This window comes from Pezoporus flaviventris, unplaced genomic scaffold (genome assembly GCF_033815535.1).
Source record: "Pezoporus flaviventris isolate CSIRO_AGI_PZ_B2104156 unplaced genomic scaffold, CSIRO_AGI_Pfla_v1 ptg000054l, whole genome shotgun sequence".
Classification (NCBI taxonomy): Eukaryota; Metazoa; Chordata; class Aves; order Psittaciformes; family Psittacidae; genus Pezoporus; species Pezoporus flaviventris.
In genome coordinates, this window is record NW_026892602.1 from 9,443,883 (window position 1) to 9,463,755 (window position 19,873).

Sequence of the window (19,873 nt, forward strand, 5' to 3'; positions counted from 1 at the left end):
AACACGCTCCTACTCACACTGCTGCAGAAAACTATTTACTGTATTTCTGCTCCTGTAGTTTGTCTTAATGAATCCAGAAACAGGCTTCTCAGCCATCAGTGCCTCTGATGTGTGATAAGAACTTTTCCCACAGACAGGGAACACATCACTACGCGGCACAGCCAATCCCCTGCAAACACAACTTCCCTGGCAAGAGTAAAGGTACCTTTGTAAAAATACTAGTATCAATCAAAACGCTCTTACAAACAGAAATACAGTAGAGGGGAATGGATTGACATTCTTAGTCAATTGGAATATGACACAAACCAATCATTATGCATATTGAGAAGTACAAGGTTTTAAAATGAACACCAAGATGAAAAAATTGCACTGGGATGGTATAATCTGCTCACCAGGGGTGAGCAAAGAGACTTTTGCTTCTGCCTTTCAGCCAAGACATAAAGAATAGCACCTCAAATCTATTCATGTTAGAATGAGGTAGCAAAGGCTTATATATATTTATTTAATCCTGTTCTTTGGAAGATTGCATGTACAGGCAGGATAATTTAATACTCGTTTGACGTGCCTTTATATTACTTTCAATATATAGTACATATCCCTGATCTGCAAGTGCCTCAAAAATAGATTGTTTCAAAATTCAGTTGTCTGATCTCTTAACTGGGATCTGCTAGTAATACACAACAGCAAGTGCAAACAGTATTAGAATTTATTTTACTGGGGTAGGTCGTAAGGCTTCAGGGTCAAGTTATTTTAGATCATACCTTTTCGGTATCTTTTTGCATTTACAAATTCAGGCTCAGGCTCAGACTTTTTATGCAATGCACCACCTTCACTTATACAAGGTCAAGCACTAAAACATTTTACAGAAAATGTTTACTCATTCTGAGACCAATAAAACCCCCTACCCAACCATTAACATGGAAGAGAGGGAGGATGTATAATCAGGCAGGGAACACAATCAACTTCACACTCCACTGGATACCGAAAGGAAAACGTCACTGGGCTCCCATGTTGCCTGCCCTGATGCTGCTGACGGAATTAGCAACAGCAGACTTGAGTAGCAGAAGGGCATGCATTTCACCACCATCTCACTGCACAAAAAGCAACATTCTCCCAAGCCAGGTTCAAAGCATTGCTAGTCAAAGCACTCTGGTTAGCACTGCAGAGCAATCTTGAGGGTGACGAGTGGCCCACAGTTCTCATGATGTTTTTCCCCCACTTCCAAGATAAGGCTAGGAAGAAAGTCTCACCTTCGTTCATGAGTGACCTTCAATGTTCTATTAAAAATGGCTCTTGGAGCAGTTACTCTCAATGCATTCATTAATAGTTTGATGGGAACACACCATCTACAGGCTCCAGCTACTGAAACTGTGAAAATGTACAGATTCAGCATGTAATGCGGTTCTTGGATTAACAGGCAAGCCACTCAGTGCGATCTAGTTAAATTAGAAGCACAAGCCTCCTGCTGTCAGGACTGACCTGTAACTTTTAACTTCCCTCCCCCTGCATTTTACTAGTGTAAAATTTTTACTAGTGTAAATCCTTCTTTCTCATTCTATTCTTTTGCATACCTTTGTGATTTTATTTGCACTTGTCCATATGAGCAGGTGGTCTTTTCATGCATGTCAGTCATCCAACAAAAGAGAGGCATTTCAATACAAAGTACAATTTCAGTTCTGAAATTAAGTTTGGGCATTTTAAGCGGCTGGATACCAAATTTCATGCGCAATCTATTTTCCACTGATCAAGTGGTCAAAAGCATACAGATTCAAGACAATTATGAGGTTGAAATTTGTGTAACTCAACTCTATTGCCCTAAACCAGTGCTTCCCTTAAAGATAACACAACTGTTGGCTTCACTATGGTACACTCAGTCTTGATCATACTGCCAGAAGTATCTGTTCACAGTTACCAGCTCAGTGTTTATCAGATGTCTTCTTTTGTTGCTTTTCGTACATGTGTGCAACCTTAATGGCTGCTTTTTGTGCCATGCATGGAAAATATCTGGGTACATCCATTTTTCCTTACCCTTCTGGAAACATTATGCTTACAGACCACCTAGTAAATACAGATGCTACCCATGCAGACAGACTCCACAGTCCTGCCTTGTCTTCACCCCTTTTCACCCCTGCTGTTACCTTTCCACATTTTATTTATAGACATTTCTCTACCATAGTTGATATATTTATGCTCTTCAGCAAGTTTTAACTTGCTAACTGAATTAGCATTGAAGCCAGTAAACATAGTAATGCACACATGCAAAGGATAAGCATTGCAGTACAATTCTGAAAGCCAGCTGCATGAACACCGAAGTTCATCTTAAAACAGTTCAAAAAGATATTAGGGTTTACAACATAGATAAGAAAATCCTCTAAAACCACAAAGAGCATACACCCAACCTTAAGACATTAAGATACAGATTACTTTCCCAGAAGAAACAATATAGCTTTCCATCAAAGTAATGCAAAATACAGAATACATGAAATCTTCCACACAGAGCTACTGAATACCATTTTCATTGGAGTTATAGCAAAATAAAGTATATGCAAGCAGAAAACAATGTACGTTATCTTCTAACACTACCATAAGTATGGTAAATAGACACTGGTATCCTAAAGCAACAAAAGGGCATTTTTCTAAGTGCTTGTGTAAAAATACTTCCTTCTGACTACTAGGAAGATAATCCATGTAAGTTTTGACTTTGTCTTCTGTTAGATGACATTTTCTTTTCAAAATGCTGAAATCAATACTTAGAGTACACATTCAGTATCAGATCTGAAACAGGGACGCCAAAATTTACAATTTAAGTGTTTAAATGTGTTTGTAGACACATTCACCCAATTGAAAAAAAAACAAAAGTGAAAACACCCTATGCAAACTGCTGCAGTCTTGTCTAAGGTCAGATCCTTTTGGTTTGTATTTAAGTTTGATAGCAAGTGAGAAAATGTTGAGATCTTGAAAAAGGATGAGTAAGCAAGGGAGGCAACAGATCCTTAATCACAAACACTTTGCCCCTTGTCAGTACTGAACCATTTTCCCTGTATTTTATGAGAAGACTACAATACTAGAATAGCCTTCTGTAGCTCACAGTTCTCCCTGGCTGGTTCAGAAAGCTCAGCCATTTCACTTCTTGCTGGCAGCTTTGACAGCATGGTATAGATCGGAGTTTTACTGACAAGTACTGTGGTAAACCAGAGTAGTTCAGAGCTTGTTGAATTTGAAATTATATTCATTCATGCAAGCACATGCTTTAAATGAAGCAATTTTCTACTCTAGAATATAACCTCCAAAAATTAATCTTCCTAAAAGTAAAATATTCTTAATTCTAAAAATATTATTGCTTTCTAAAGAAAGTTTCCTGGTCAATAACTTTACATTCCAAGGAAATTTTCTACTTTAGGAAGTTTTAATACGCATAGCCTGTCATTCACAAAGTGATTTCACCAGACACTTAAATCCTAACAACCGTCCACAACATACTTCTGACTTAAAATGAAATCCACCAAACTCAATAAAACCTTTTAAAACACTTTCGAATGCACGTATGAACTTTGGCTCCACTTAGAATTCCCGTTCCTTGAAAGCAAAGTGGAGAGAAGGTACACACCGAGTATCTCTCCCCTGTGAGATCACAGGGAGAACAAAATCAGAATTCCAGCCTGGCACTTGCAATTCACAGAAAAGATTCTCTTCGCACCAAGATGAACAGCTCCAAGTGCTGCCTTTCTACAGCGTCAATGCTCCATCTGACTTAGGACAGATGCATGGACCTCATGTTTCTCCAACCCTGAGTTTCCTGAAGAAGATTTAACACCCGCATTAACGCAAAACACAGAGCAAAAAAGCTTATCAGGTGGCACCTTAGTAAGGTAGATGGAACTAGAATGAAAACTGACTTGGGAATCAGCTTGTGGCCCTAATCCAAAGGCTTCTGCAGCTAAAACTGTCACCTCTCTCCCCGTAGTGCTGTTGTACCTACAGATCAAAGTCTGGAAGTTAGACCAGGCCCTCTTCAGGTCACCTTTCTTGCCCCTTGTCATTTCCTGCTAACAAGAGTACAAAAAGGCAAACAAACAAGAGAAGCAGGAAAATGACACTGTCAGGTTAAAGATGAAGATGTAGCTCTCTCCTCTGCTTCTCAAACAGCTTGTCAGGTCACTAGGAGAATCCTCCTCTGGCTGCTGGGCACATGATGAGAACTGAAAGTTCCCAATGCCTTAAAAAACCCCACACCATCCCCTACACCAAACCAACAAACTACAGCTCAAGAGCACCCACCTCTGCAAGAAAATAAGACTTTATGAAGAGCTTCTAACCTGACTTATCCTTTCTGTTAGTTTTGTATACTACTGTAGCATGGCATCAGGGGTCTCAGAGCGTGTGTGAAAATTTCTAGATCTTCCCTATCAATATCTGTAATGACAGGAACTTGACTAATTAAACACTAATGATAATAAAAAGCCCAACAAAACCAAACCAAACCAAACCCAGTTTTGCCATGCTCCCCCTTTACCTAATTGTGTTTAATCTCTGCATCTGAAAAGCACATGCCTACACAGCAATTTCCAATCTTGTATTCTGTCTACATTACTCAGCACTTTGCACCTCAAAGGCTCTTGACTCTTAAATTCAGAAATCACTTCTATATGATAAATTCAGAAATCAATTCTGTACGATAACTTCTTTGTTTTGGAAAAGGAAGGTCAAAATTCTCGACAGACAGAACAGGCGTGATTTAAAAATTGGCACCCTGAGATTTCTGTGTTACAAAGCAGCACTGACTTTCCCCCTTCCACTCATCAACAGGATTTGCAAGCAATGAGTCCCACTACTACACATCTCCAGGCCCACCCAATGACTCTATAATGCAACTACGTCTAAGCAAAGTTTCCCCTCTTCCCACCTTCCTTTTACAACATTTTTGTGCCATGCCAAGCAATGACAAATGGCTGTAATAACAGAAATGTGACCTACTAAAAATTATACATATTCTGAAATCACATTGATGTTCAAAACAACATCTCCACAGTTTTTCAACTGGCAATTAGACATAAAGGAAGAGAGCAGACTGTTCTAAGCATATGTGCTGATAATAAACATTAAAAAGAATAATATGTAGTAACACATATTGCAATAAGCTACAACAGTGGTAGTCAAAGTGTATACTCTCATGTTTGTATTTTAAGATTTTGAGTTTATCTGTCTTAACTAAGGATTTGCTTCCTCATTTCTAGATTAATATACTGAAAAAGCTTAGATAAAAACCTAATTCATTAACAAAAATCCACTGTGTTGTTTCTTCAGTTAATTTCCTAAATGGAAAACTAGAAAGCCCTAGTTACAGAGCAATCCCGAGGACAAAGTCAACAATGTTGACCAGAACAGGAAAACTAGTGAAATGCGGTAGCTTTGTAAGCTACTACTATGCTTTGCCACACTCTCTAATTTTGTCTATTCTAGATAGGCTACAGCAGAATTCCCCTAGAAATATAGAGTATAGCTACATTAATAATAATTCAACTTAATTAATGCTTTTATAATAAACCCTAGAGAAGTAATAACACCTTATTAAATATGACCTGTTCAGACAGTTTTGATCGACCTTTGATTTTTGGTTCTAGAATATGAATTATGAATTATCCTCATTCTTTTCTTATTCATACAAATTCACATTTACACGAATGTGACTTAACTCTTAACACATCCTATAAAAATCTATATCCAGACACAATGCTTAAAGAATGATAAATAAATTCTTCACTTTTCAGTGTTTTTACCTGTTTTTACTTCCGTGCATTATTTCCATCCTACAGGGCGAAATCAACTTAAAAGTAAAACCTAGTAAAGTAGGAACTGCTCTCTGAAGCAACACAATCACAGAATAGTTAGGGCTGGAAAGGACCTTAAGATCATCCAGTTCCAACCCCCCTGCCATGGGCAGGGACACCTCGCGCTAAAACATGTCACCCAAGGCTTTGTCCAACCTGGCCTTGAACACCGCCAGGGAGGAAGCATTCACCACTTTTTTGGGAAACCCATTCCAGTGCCTCATCACTTTTCAGTAAAGAACTTCTTCCTTTTGTCTAACCTGAACTTCCCCTGTTTCAGTTTGAAACAGTTATCCCTTGCCCTAACATAAGCATGTTCAACAATACTTAAAGATTTTATGCTACTCACCATTCTGCAATTTCAGGATGAAGGATTCTGTTGTTCACATTAAATCTATACAAAAAAAAGCAACACACAAATATTAAAAAAAAAGCCACACAACAGCAGAGACTACATTTTTTTTTTTAACTGTATCTTCTCTGGGGACATGAAAACTTGCGAAAACAAATAATGTGTTGCAATTAATTATAGATCAGTTCAGATCCCAGTAAGCAGAATGCACACATTTGTCTTCACTGTGCAAGTGTTTAATTTTGAAATACATGAGACTAAACCACATATGTAATTGTAAGAATGTGGAGAAACCAGAAGAACAGTATGTTCAGGACACGTTCCTTGAACTTCTTTTGACAAAGATAAAATGTTATCACTTCACTGCTATGAGTGTGGGTTGAACCAGATCGCCCTCCAGAGGACCCTTCCGAAGTGTTCTGTGATTTTAACTTTGCCCCTTAAAAACCCGTCAGTGAAATTAAACACAGTGAACTGTTAATTTCATCCTTCATTTTATCCTTTCCCATTTTTCTGTGCACAGAATGCGGTATGTGATAAGCTTGCTTGGAGGACTATGAAAATAATCTCTCCTTGTCTTTTTTTACCTAGAGAAGAGCCAAAGCAAAAGTTTTCATTTCATTGTGGCCTCAAACCCTTAACTATTTTTCTGTTTACTTTCTGCATTAGCAACTCATGTATTGCTGGAACTAGTTTGAGGCTCTCTACACAATAACATTACAGTGGCCAACAGAGTAAGAAGCTGAGTAATTAAGAGGAACATAAATAGATTTCCAAGCATTGTTCAAGGGTTCTTTTTTTGCTTACAATTTAAATGCCCAAGGGGTGTTCTGCATCAAAGATATTTTTGTCTGACTGCTGGCTCCTCAGTTATGGCATTTAAGAGAATTAAGATGCTCCAAGGCTCCTAACAGATCTTTAGAAGAATGTTATACGGCAATAATTCATTTTCCCAAATTTTTGAAGGAAAAATTAATCTATTTCAGGTTATTAACCTTTCTTCACACTTCAGAAGGGACCAACAAAAGCACAAATCCAATTAAAAAAAATTTATTTAGAAGTCACTCCTAATTGTACCAGGGTCTTCCTGCATACTCAGATAGCAGGAAAAAAAACAACCCTGTGTTTTTCTTTTTCAAAAACACATGCTCATAAACTCATAAAATCCTAACAAGGTAAAGGTTAATAGCTTTGTGTCACTACTCCAGGGTATAAAACAACAACTTATCTCAACATTCAACAAGGACAAGCTGTATGGTACTCAGTATTACGGGTATTAATTAGAAACCACTGGAAAAGCAACACAATACAAAAAGCCACAAGTCACAGAACAATGCATCATTATAGAATAAAATTAGTCACTTGGAAACAAGAAAGTCTCATAAAACCAGGGGAAAAAGCATTTTTTCAATTTAATCACCACCATCCCAACGACTATTACCTACGTACAATAATGCAGAAATAATTCTGGGATGGAAGAGCCCATTAAACGCAAAGTTATACAGAAGAAAATATAACAATGATAGACTGTAATCAATCTATACAAATCCTAAAAAAAAACCAAAAGCCTGAGCTCCTTGTTTGGCTGGAAAACATATCAACTGACACCACCATAGAAAAACAAGACACAGAAGAATTAAGCTGGAGCTGCAACGATGCAAGGACATTCAATAATTGTCATCAGTATGTCAGACAGAAAACAGATCAATGAAGGCAAGCGTATGGAGACACTGCAGCACTGCAGAAAGCTCCAACAGCAGCTCCATGCAAATATGAGAAGTATAAACTATGGTTATTAGGAAGCAACAGAAGAAAATAAAGGGCAGGGAAGAGCAAGTAAAGAAGGCAGCTGACTGAGGCTCTGAAAATTCATGTCCCTCAAGAACCTGACACACTCATTTTAACCACAAGCACAAACAGATGAAACCAAAAGCAAGTCAAATGAACAAACACAAACCTCACAACAGAAGACTGTCTCTCATCTGAGCATTAAATAAATACAAACAAAAAGGAAAAACCTATACACCAGTGTAGACTTGTAATAGGTCGAACAATGCTCTTATACAAAGGAAATTTCAGTCGAGATGTACCATATCTGCTGCAGCCCCTGGATTTTTCCTCTCCTGGCCTTAAATGCTCTTCTTGAGCTGTCTTTGTGCTGCCAGAAATGCAAGTTTTAGTTAATGGCTGGAACCCTCTACTATGTGGCAGCTCCTTAAAATTACAGATGCTGTCAATTATGGAAGTGAATTAAACACACAGAAAGGGGGCAGGATTTGAACAAGAGTGTGTAGGGTAGGGGTAAAGAGGCAGGAGGTTATCAGTCACACACGCAGTTTTATCTCTCACCTGAAAGACAGACTTTCTGATATGATGGCAAGTAGAAAACAAGACTTTAGATCTCTGGGACACAGCATCAATTCAGACTTAGAAGAGAACCTCATCTATTTTATGTAGCTTTTTCAGATAAGCCAACAATTAAGGACTGAGTTGTCTCAACCTTGCTTAGCTCGTGATAGCTGTGGGTCCTGTCCGAGTGGCCACAGGGCAACCTGTTTATTACTGCCAGACTTCTAAAACTGACTCAAATTATGCTTCATTTCGGTTACCAACAAGGCAGCTAAACAAAATACACCCTTAAAGTTACTGGTTAAATATCAAGCTCAAGGGGAAGAGCTTGTCATCACCAACACAAGTACACAATGGTGTTCAATTCACACAATTTGTGCGCAAAGTCCTGTATAAAATCACCCTACCATGTCCTTCTAGCAGAGTTTTCATCCTGCTAGACAATCATCAACTTACTTTTCAAAAACATGTACTGCCCTAGGGTTAAGGGGATCGTGGGGAGCAATCCAATTCTACATTTTTCCGCAATGTGCAAATAGACAACACTTAGATGATGAGACATGTGGTCTTGGGGAAGTAAACAAATTGACATTTTGCTACAGCTGCAACCTGTAACGTATTAATGCTCCCATCTAATCAGCACAGAACTAAGAAATGCGACACTGAAAAGCATGTCCAAATTGATTTTATACTCAGTTGTCCTTTTCGCTGCAAGACAATTTCATTAGTTAAAAAAAAAGTTACAAATCTACACCTCCTGTATAATAAAAGTGCACAAAGAGACCCTATTTTATGAGTTTAATGAATATATTCGTGTGTATATCCTGAGAAAATTCTAAACATACTCATACACAATATTAGAATTTTCTACTCTTCTCAACATGAGTCTTTCTCCTAACAATGGACCTCACTACACAATAGGGAAGAGGGTTTTTAGATGGTTTTCACTGTCAGACTCAAGAAGTACAATTCTGAGGGAAAGGAATTCACTGAAAAATCGTAAGCATTTAGGTACAATTGCTTACACTATCCATCATTTCCATCAATTGATTCTGAGGATGAAAAACAAACAAAACCAGAACAAAATCAAGCAACACAGCAAGCAAAGACTTATTCAACAGTGGTTTAAAGTATATGACATATTTACAAGTGCTACATAACTGGCACAAGACTGGATTTAGAAAATTCCTGCTCATTTTCCAGTCTGAAAAATGGGTCCATGAATTAGAAAAACCAAAAACCCACCACCGACAGAACTAGCCTTTATTAGCAAACAGAAGTACTTGTCTAGAAAAAAATGCATTGGCACTACTTTAGAAATCTGCCTTCTACACTTTTAGCCACCTGAAGCAAATGGCAGGAAGTCACTTCTGTGGGATTTGTAACAGCTGCAAACAAAGCTGACCTGAGGGGAGCTACCAGGAACAGCATTAGCAATGGTCCAGCTATCCCGTCGGAAGTCCCTGTCCCAGGCTGCTCCCTTCACGAAACAACGGGATTACCCACTGCTGAGCAGGACAACTTCCCAAGCACCACCATTCTCCATTTTTACAGACAGCAGCAACATACAAGCTTTTTTCTGTACAAGATACTTTGCTGGCAGAGGGTAGATTTACATTAAACATTAGGGATAAGTTCTTCCCAGTGAGGATGCTGAGGAGCTGGCACAGGTTGCCCAGAGAAGCTGTACTGCCCAATCCCTGGCAGTGTTCAAGGCCGGGCTGGACGGGGCTTGGAGCAACCTGGTCTAGTGTAAGGTGTCCCTCCCCGTGGAAGGGGGTTGGAACTGTATGAGCTTGAAGGTCCCTTCCAACCCAAACCAGTCTGTGATTCTATATGAAAGAACTATACATAAACTGATGGAAAATATGATGAATTTCAGCATTATGGGCTTTATAATCAGCCTAAAATCAAGTTTGAACGCTGCTACCAGCGCAAATATAACTCGGGGTTAATCTTCAGGGTGATCAAAGAAATAACCCATTACCACAGTAGTCATTTTGTCTCAAATGGCTACTTATTACAGTGGAAAAATTAATCAAATACTTTAGGTAATTATGTTCCAGAAGAAGTTCAAGAGGTTTAAAAAGCAAGGCAGGGAATCAAAATCATTAGAGGAAGAAAAAGGCAACTTGCGACAGAAGCAGATGAACAGCCTGCAAAGGGAGCAAGATCCAGCTTTTTCTAGAAATGATACATTATTTCTCCTATTATCCATCACAAACAGAACAACCCAAAGAGAAAAACACACCAGGGCAAGTCAGTCTAGGAGAAAATAGACAAATGGGAGCAGGAGAAACAGAAAAGGGCCCTAGCAAGCAAATACATCTTGGCCAAGTAGCCAGAAAGTGGAAACAAACAAAAACCACAGGAATAAGATACAGCATCATAGCTAGGGCAGAGGACAGAGAGAGCTGACAACTCACAGGCACAGACAGATGGGAGGGAGTGCAGTTTGAAGGAGTCCATTGCTTGATACAAACTCCATGGGTTTAGCCCTCTCAGAAGAAACAAGTACATCCAAAATACACAGAAACAGGCCAGGTTGGATGGGGCTTTGAACAACCTGGCCCAGTGGAAGGCAGGGGGGTGGAACTGCCTTTAAGGCCGCTTCCAACCCAAACCATTATGTGATTCTAGGAAATATAAAGGAAGTATTTGACATATGAGAGGTGGAGAACCACGAAAGCAGGAATGCTGAAATTGGTTTGAGTCTGCTTCGAAAACATACAAAATGAACTGGTTTATATACGCAGTTACAAAAATCTGTGGAGAGCAGAGTTTAAAAGGGAGCTCTCCCCCTCCCTTATGCCCTCAATGAGCGATGTTCACTCTCCGCATGCTGCCGCTGGCGTGCAGGCCAAGCACGCTCTCACCAGAGACATGACAGCCCCGGAGAAGACAGAAGCAGGAGTCAGGGAGATCCAGGGAAGGCTGGAGTGACAAGTGGTTTGAGGGCACAGTATCTGTCAGAAGAGGGGATTGGATCTTCAGCACATTCAACAACAAAATCAATGCTTGCTCTTCCACACCGAGAGCGTGGGAAGGGAACACACCAACCAGATCTGTCAAAAGCAGCAAGATGAACAACTTGGTGCCAAGGGGCGGAGAGGGATAAGCATTAACCCAGGTCTCAAAAGAGACTAACTAAACTACTAAACAGCTGGAAATCACCTGTAAAGAAGGGAGAAACCCTTCTCCTGGAGCACAGCAACAGCATGTTTACCACAAACTGTGAACCCACAATAAAATATTATTAATCCCTTTAAGAGTTGCAGGAGACATGCTATTAAAATCTCAGATCAAGTGCTAAATGGAGTGGCTTCCTAACTTAATGTTGACTTGTAATAGCATGTGTTACTAATTAAACTCTAGTATTTAGTGAAATTCAGGTGAGAAAGGAGCTTTTTGGTATTTCAAACAGATCTTTGTACATCATTCCCATAAAGAATTAGTGCTGGAGATAATAACTGTTTATATTTCATGTGGAGATGTTTCAGATAAAACCGGAAGTATCGCTCCACACAGATTTTGGAGTTCACCTGCACCTGGAGAGTGTAAGATAAATGAGTATGCACTTGGTCAAAGCAACAGAACATCATACTGCTGTATGTTCATTTAAAACTGCTTGCTTTATTTTGGAATAGTTTATATTTAACTCACCGAGCAGCAGAAGATGCCTAGAAGTCTGAAACCTTGGTCCCCAATATCCCTGACAGACTCATTATGTTTCCATTTAGGTTGTAGAGAACAGTAGGGGAGAACAAAGTAATTATGGAATCAGATTCCAGATTTCAGTTCACCTGACAGAGAGAAAAGATGATCCCAGCAGAAAGCACACTCTTGAACTATACAAACCAGTGCTCAGACTTGCAGCAAATACTGTGCATTACAATCTTCACTGCAGAATTAATATGCTCTCAACAGAAGCAAATGGAGAAAAATGTAGCAGGGTGACAGGGAGTCAAGTATTAAAAAAAAAAAGACCACCTACTCAACATCTCAGAATAAGTGGGGTTTTTGAACAGGCTTTTTAATGGGGGGAGTGTTTCTTTCTTGCCATACACTTGAACAAAAAATTGAAAATTATCTCATTTGGGGATATTAGAACAGAATTTCATTCAAAATTGAGGCCATCACCTTCACATCCCAGAGCAGGCTGTGATGCACTGTTACTTACTGCCTTTTCAAAACACTGCAAGCAGGAAAACATTTTTACTCCACTCGCAGCCAAACTCCATATAAAGACAACATCAAGGGACACTAAAGGATCACATCTAGGCAGAAAAGTGATCTTTAATTTTTCACCTGTAATGCGACATCTTTTCAGAAGATTGTGCTTACCAGAATCACTAATACCTACCTTAATAATGTACAAGGAAGTCAGTAAGAGAAAGAAGCTCCTCTTAAAGACTAATTTTCCTGAAATCTGAAACCCAAATATTCCAATCCCAGTTGTGGAAATAGAGGCAAAGGGATGTTTTTTTTCTGGATTTAGATACTTAAAGCAAAAACAAATGAAGAGAAACATTGGACAAAGTCAGATATAAAAAAGATTTAAGAAAAAAATACAACACAAAACCAAGCCAAAATCCACTGTATTTCAAGTCATTAGAAACCTGTGAAACATTTTATTCCCAAAGAAGTATTAATATATTTCATCTGCCATTCAACATCCTGTCACTAGGCAAAACATCATTTAACATGAAGTATAAAACGATTTAACATAACCGCGCAACAACTAATGGATAAAAAAGTCTTGTCACTTACTGGCTGATTCCTTCAAAAGAAGCTTCTTTGGTGACATTTCCGCTATCAGTATTAACACCACGCTGGGAGGGAAAAGATGAAAAGGACCATGATTCTGAGCTGAACACAAGCATTTAAAACAACATCATGGGCAGAACCTGACTGCAGTGAGTCTTTAGGAAAAATTATATGTAAGTTTACTTGAATGACTATAATTGAAACCCCAGACTCTCATAGGATACCAACACAGAACTTAGGTTAGGATGTGCTGCTTAGGAGTACGGCAGGCTTTGATTTCTAATTCACTTACGTCTTGAGAGGGAGTTAGGAGACCTGTATAGTAACAACGGGCAAGAGAGTAACAAATGGACAAATTTTTTTCTAAAGTAATTTCATTTAAAAATAAATTATTATGCCCTGCCTTGGCAATGCTTATTATTTAAATTTGCATGCCGTTCACCTACAGCTTTCCATTCAAGCAAGTAGCATAAGCAAGAGTACTTTGGCTGCTACACAGCAGACGAACACTGTGCCTGGAAAACCCTGTGGAGCAGCATTACAGCTCCATATCTGGAAAGAGACCACAGGAAAGAGGACCAAGTGTCCATTCAGGCAGAAAAAAAAGAGCTCTTCCCTTCTCTGCACACTTCTTCAGTGGGAGGAATTTGGAAGAATCACAGTTCCTTCCTCTCAGCCAAAAATCAGGTTAAAATTCTTCACACAACAGGATGCTCATGAAGTGACAGCTACTAAAGAACTTGATGCGCAGAAATGCACATGAAGAAGTACAAGGTGATCAAATATTCCCTTTCCCACTCATTTCTCTTAAAGAACATGAAAGAAAATGATAAGGTCATCTCTTATATGCCTATGTATACAAATGTAAGTGGAAGAAAGATTGAAAACTTTTTAGGGCCTCTGCTCGTAATGGATGAAGAAATCAGATCTCATGCTATGTGACTGCTTTAAGGAGGGATTTTTTGTCGGGTCATTGATAAATCCAGGAGGTGCCACTGCACTTGCTGTAAGGGAAAGCTCAGTCAGCAAATTATTTCATACAGTTTACAAAACATCTGTCAAGGAAAGCAGCTGGGAGAGAGGTGATGGGGAAGAAGAAACTTGCAGGCTTTAAACCCACTCATTCATCCTCCTACCAGAGAAACAAGCAAGCACCACTCAAAATACTTGGCAGGCATTTGGTATCACCCCCTCCTTCCAGCAGCTGCTCTTACCAACTTCATGCAGGAAAAGCATACCCTGAATCCTTATGGGGATCCCACAGAAAGGCCCTAACATGCTCATGACATGACCAGAACAGCATAAAACATAAAAGGAGTTTGCAGTCATTGTACACAGGCTGGAGGATAGCATCGGCGATGATAGATAGGCTTGTCATGTTTTACCAGAAAACAAATAAAGCTTTTGGCAGCAAGAATATAGACTGGAAGGCCCAAGGTTACAAATCTCGAGATCATGGAGGAGCCAGAAGTCTAGATGACTATACACAGGTGGCCTCAAATTTGGCAAAGATGGGGAGGAAAACATTTTGAATAACAGTTCAAAGAAGTGCTGAATAATCTGATCTCCTCATTCAAAAACATGAATAGTTATTATTCAGAATATTACTCACCAAAGTAAGAAGCACAGAAGGGTTCTTCGAAGCCAAAACACTGGATATCTAAAAAGAAATTTTATATTGCGATTAATTTATTTTTTTTCTTCCTCAGAATCGCGCTGATAACACTTTCATGAACATGTGCTGTATACAAAGTAAACAAGCTGCAAAGACAAAAACGCACCTCTGGTATTTTTCAGATATTGAAGTATTACCTGAGACATGCAACATGTCAGCAGATCACAAAACATTTAGACAGAAAGGCAGTGCCTAAATTGATGGTGTCCTTTGAACATATAAATACCAACTAGAACTTAAAATTAAGTCTACTGTCATCACTCGGACAACAGAGGAAATATGAGCCAAAAAGCTGTAAAGTCACACAGAAATAGTAAGAAACAAGGTACTATATCCTCAATATAGTACTACCGATAAAACACACATGCATTAATATTAGTATGCTACAATGTGCTAAATACTTACTAATGAGTATTTACTGTTACTCTCACTGGTCATCTTTTGCTAATAGTTCTATCAGGCTCCTTCAGTATCTTTCAAACATTTACAAACTAAGAACAAGATCACTGGGCTTGTACAGAAGTAGGCTCTCAGAGCAGCTGCAGAAAGGTGGACACCGAATTACACATTTCTTCAGGCAATGAACAGATGACATCATTCCATGGTGCACAGTCCATGGAATTTTAAAACAGCTTAATAGCATACTAATAATATTAACGAAAGAAAACATGTGGCAGTGAGGTTCAAAAACACCGATTCTACTTTTTTCTTTTCCTCCCCATGAAGTATCAGGATCACACACTTACACAAGTTGGTCATTTGTTGACATAAAACTCTCCTGTAAATAAGGCCCTCAGCGTCCTAATGGTAGAAACCCAACTCCTTAGCAAACTGGGCAAAAGTTATAGGAAGCTGAACAGCTTCTGAATTCAATACATGCAGTTCAGGTGGAAAGCAGCCTTTATGCTCGGACAGTTTACTGGTCCCCACAGAGGTTTTTAAGCAGTAAGCAAGTAGATAACAGAACTGCAGTATAGGCATCAGTTGACAAAAAGTGACCCAAAACAACCAAGGTGACCCAAAATAAAAGTGATTTTTAAAAATAAATCATGTATTTTCCACTTGCAATTTTCAGCGTCTGACAGATAAGCATTGGAGCGCCTGCGTTGTACATGACACACACGTCAAAAAGCAATGTCACCACAGCTTCCTTCACCCCAGGCTACTGAAATACGGGATCAAACTTCACTTCATAGCTGGACTCATTATGAAAATGAAATTAAACATCCTTGCAGCTGACAAGAGCAGAATTTTTGGTCTGGTGTGTCAGAGTCAGTGCTCTGCAGGGACAGAAGTATCAGTGTCTTCCTTTTCAACCTGCTCTCTATGAAAATCACCCACAGAGTTTAGCAGGAAAACTGTCCTCACCCTGCTGTGCTTTCCTACCAAAGAAAAGACAACTGGACAGGTGGGTAAGTATACAAACATCTGCTCAGAAATGAAACGAGAAACCTACCTAAGCAGGTCACACTTTTTATTTTAAAAAATGAACATATTTGCTTATTCAAATATTAGACTGATTCAACATAAACTAAGAGTAAGGCAGACAGCCTTTCTTCACAGCTCTTTGGAGTCATAAAATAAATGTCAGCTCCTAAGTCAGAGCTAGGACATGCAATGTCGCTGACAGCAATCTTGTCAAATCTCTAAGGCATTGCAAAAAATGTATTTAGCAACATGTTTCTGTTGGGTAAATTTGCAGACTGACAGGTCTCACAATGCAAAAAACATGAGACCATTTTTTGATTAAGACTTTAGTGTTCAGCTCAAAACAGCAGTCTTTAAAGAAAAGGAAAAATAATAAATGACGCTTTAATAGAATGAAGGACCATTTCCAGTAACTTAGAGGGGGGAAAGTCCCACCAAATCAGGAGATATCCAGTAAACAGAGTACTAAAATTAAGCAATCATTGCCATGCATTGATTTTCTATTCACAGAAAAATATTCAGACACACAGAGAACTCACCTCATTCACATAGTGGACTTCATCCACAGCGTATTTTTTCTTGAAGAATTCAGGGGGATGAATCCTTTGGAAAACAACAAAAAAGAAATGTTTGGGATTAGCTTTATTGTTTGTTGTAGTTTAACTGTTACATTTAATAAGGCCACAGACAAAGAAATAATATCCTCTACTATCACAACAGAATCAGATATGAGGAATGTTTTAATAATATTATCCTTGACCCCATTTCTCAAAATAGGAGATTACACAGGAAGTTGCCACGGCTACAAAAATCAGTGTGCTTTAATCCAGTCCATGGATACTTAGATTTCATGGTCTCCTCTGGAATTAAAGGGCTTTTTTTTCCCCCCATTCATTCTACACAAGCCAATTTTTTTAAAGATTTTTGCTATTTATACACAACTTTCCAACTCACCAGACACTGGAAGGATGTGGGATAGTAAAAGAGTGGTGTTATATTCAAAGAATGAATGAAACACTAATTTTGTACCTGATTTTCTCTGATTACAATCCTTACCCATCCCCTGCAACTGAAACAAACGCATTCAACGTAATTGTGAAATTGTAATCTCAAGAGAAAAAAATTAAAAAAACCCACTCAGCTTACATCATTCCACAGAGTAACGAAAACAGAAGAAAAATGCGGCTGGAAGAGCTGGAATTTGGAGGATCCCCTGCATTTTGCTTCCTGAGTCACAGCAGGAGAGCAAAAGATGTGTGCACAGGACCAAACCTTCAGCTTTTTAAACTACAAGAACCCAAGACCAACTGGAGAAAGAATAAACTAAGCTGGAGAGTGAAGAAAATTTCTAACCCTTGCAGTGAGGAAGAGTAGAAGTCATGAGACAATGAGCTCAGCATCTTTAGAAGGCTCCATAACAAAGACCTGTGCCATTGCTGCCTGCAGTACCTCGTGGCCAGAGGTCTGATTTACATCATTTTTTCAATCTTGTGCACCCATTTTTTATTTTACATTCCTTTATACTCCAAACAGCACTGGGCTGAGGCATGAACAACAACTTGGAAGCACTTATGGTGCTCTCAAGCAGTAAATTACAGATTTTTTTTTTTTAGAACTTATTTATCTGTGAGAGTACTACTCAAAAGTAACACAAGAATACCTCATAGTATGTTCCCTTTTGCAAGGCTCCTTTTGTGGACTCTTCCCATCAGTGTTGGAGATTTCAAAGCAATTATCATTTATCTTCTCTCCCTGGCTGATTTCACATATAATTTAAAAAAAAAAATCACTATATCCTCTTATCTTTCTATACCTTGTGTTTTACAGTTCCCTTATGTCCAACTTTTGCATAATCTGTTTCTCCTACAGGCATCGTTTCCTCTCCTTCATTCCTCATACACTGAAGTGCTTTAATATTCCAGAAATATTAAGAACAGATTTAGCATTTTCCATTTTTGTTCCCTTTTACAGTTTCAGCTAATTCATCTGGTATCAGAAGAATCCCTACTGTAAAATCAGCTAATTTATGGGCAAGAGTAATTTATGGTAACATACGCTCTTCAGAGCAATACCTCCAAAACACCATTTGCAATTAACTGCATTGTTTGAATTGAGGAACTGCTTCTTGTAAATATTTCTTAGAAGTATGCACAAAAATGTGCTGGATTTTATTCACTTCATTTAATGCAGTTGAAGTAGGAGTAGTTCTCATTTTCCAAAAGGCCGATAAGAAAACTGTTTTTTCACAAGCTATTTTTCAACTTTTTGTTTTGGTTAGTTGCTTTCCTACCATTGTGTGGTCTACAGCACACTGATGACGATTTAATTCTCTGGTTAGGGTTTAATATTAATCCATTATTAATTCCACTCTGGATGTAATCCCTCCAACACCTCTTATGTATACAATCACTCTTTTGAGGAACAAAAGTAGCTCATCATCCTTTCAAGGCTGTGGATTTTTTCTCTACTTCGAGAGAAAGAAAATAGCAGTTTCCCACAATCCTCCGTCCTCTCTCTCTGTTGTTAAACTAGGTCATCTTCCAGGTTCTTTTGACTCTACCAGACCTAGTGACAAGCCGTCACATTTCCCAGATGTACACCTGCTTGCTGGTCTTGTTCTTCCTACCTTGCTCAGAAGTCAGCAAGACTTTTAGTACGAAGTACAGCACAAGACTTCTCAGCTCCTCTCTGAAGCACTGAGAGCTTTGCCTCGCTTCTTCAGGCACTCTGCACCTCTGACTATACAGTAAAATCAGTTCACATACACTTCCAACAAACTACTATCCCCTACCCATCCCACAGGAGCCACAATACTGCAGTGCTGAAGCTACCCCTCCCAGTGGGAAGATTTCTGCAGAGATCTACTCTATTGCAGAACAATACAGGTAAACAGAAAAAGTGCGCATAGAAGCCTACACTAGATTGGAAAAATTCTGTGCTGCACAGACCAAAAAGTAGCGTAGAGGCAAAACAGAAGCTCAGGGAGAAAGAGGAGAAAAGATGATTCTCACTGACACTTTTCCATATTCTCTCCAGTCTCTTACTTTTTTTCCTCAGTTTAGCAGGGATCTATGAGAGGTTATTATGTGCCAACACCATAGGTACTGTAAAAAAGTCCCAGTGCAGAGTTCCTTAGCAGATACAGGGCTCAGTATTCATTTTTACTTAATTTAGATGTAAAAGAGGCTGAGGTCTAGCACTGACCATCACTGCCACAAGAATGGTACCTTTCACACTCACTGGCATCATGAAAATTATATTCAGTTATACTAATTTCAAGTACATCTGATACTTCACAGAGATAAGGAGTGCTTCTCCCTACAAATGACTCTCAGACAGGCAGGATAAGTTAATTGGTTACATTTTTTTGTAATTTTGGCTTTGTCTTTTGTAATGCTGCTATGGGCTGCCAGTTTCAAAATTCTGATTAATCACTGCAGAGACTACACACAAAAAAAAACCAGTGCAAGTCAT

At 38.9% G+C, this 19,873-nt stretch overlaps 1 protein-coding gene across 2 annotated transcripts in view; it reads right to left on the minus strand.

The window, feature by feature from the left end:
- Window positions 1-19,873, minus strand: part of PEPD (peptidase D) — a 140,476-nt gene that overhangs the window by 102,931 nt on the left and 17,672 nt on the right. The window contains exons 4-7 of one of the 2 annotated variants that reach the window (XM_061469164.1): window positions 16,939-17,002; window positions 14,909-14,956; window positions 13,300-13,361; window positions 6,178-6,222 (exon numbers count right to left, since the gene is read on the minus strand). In XM_061469164.1, coding sequence (XP_061325148.1) covers window positions 6,178-6,222; window positions 13,300-13,361; window positions 14,909-14,956; window positions 16,939-17,002 — 219 coding nt within the window. The remainder of the gene's footprint in view (window positions 1-6,177; window positions 6,223-13,299; window positions 13,362-14,908; window positions 14,957-16,938; window positions 17,003-19,873) is intronic. The other variant, XM_061469165.1, reaches the window with a different exon arrangement.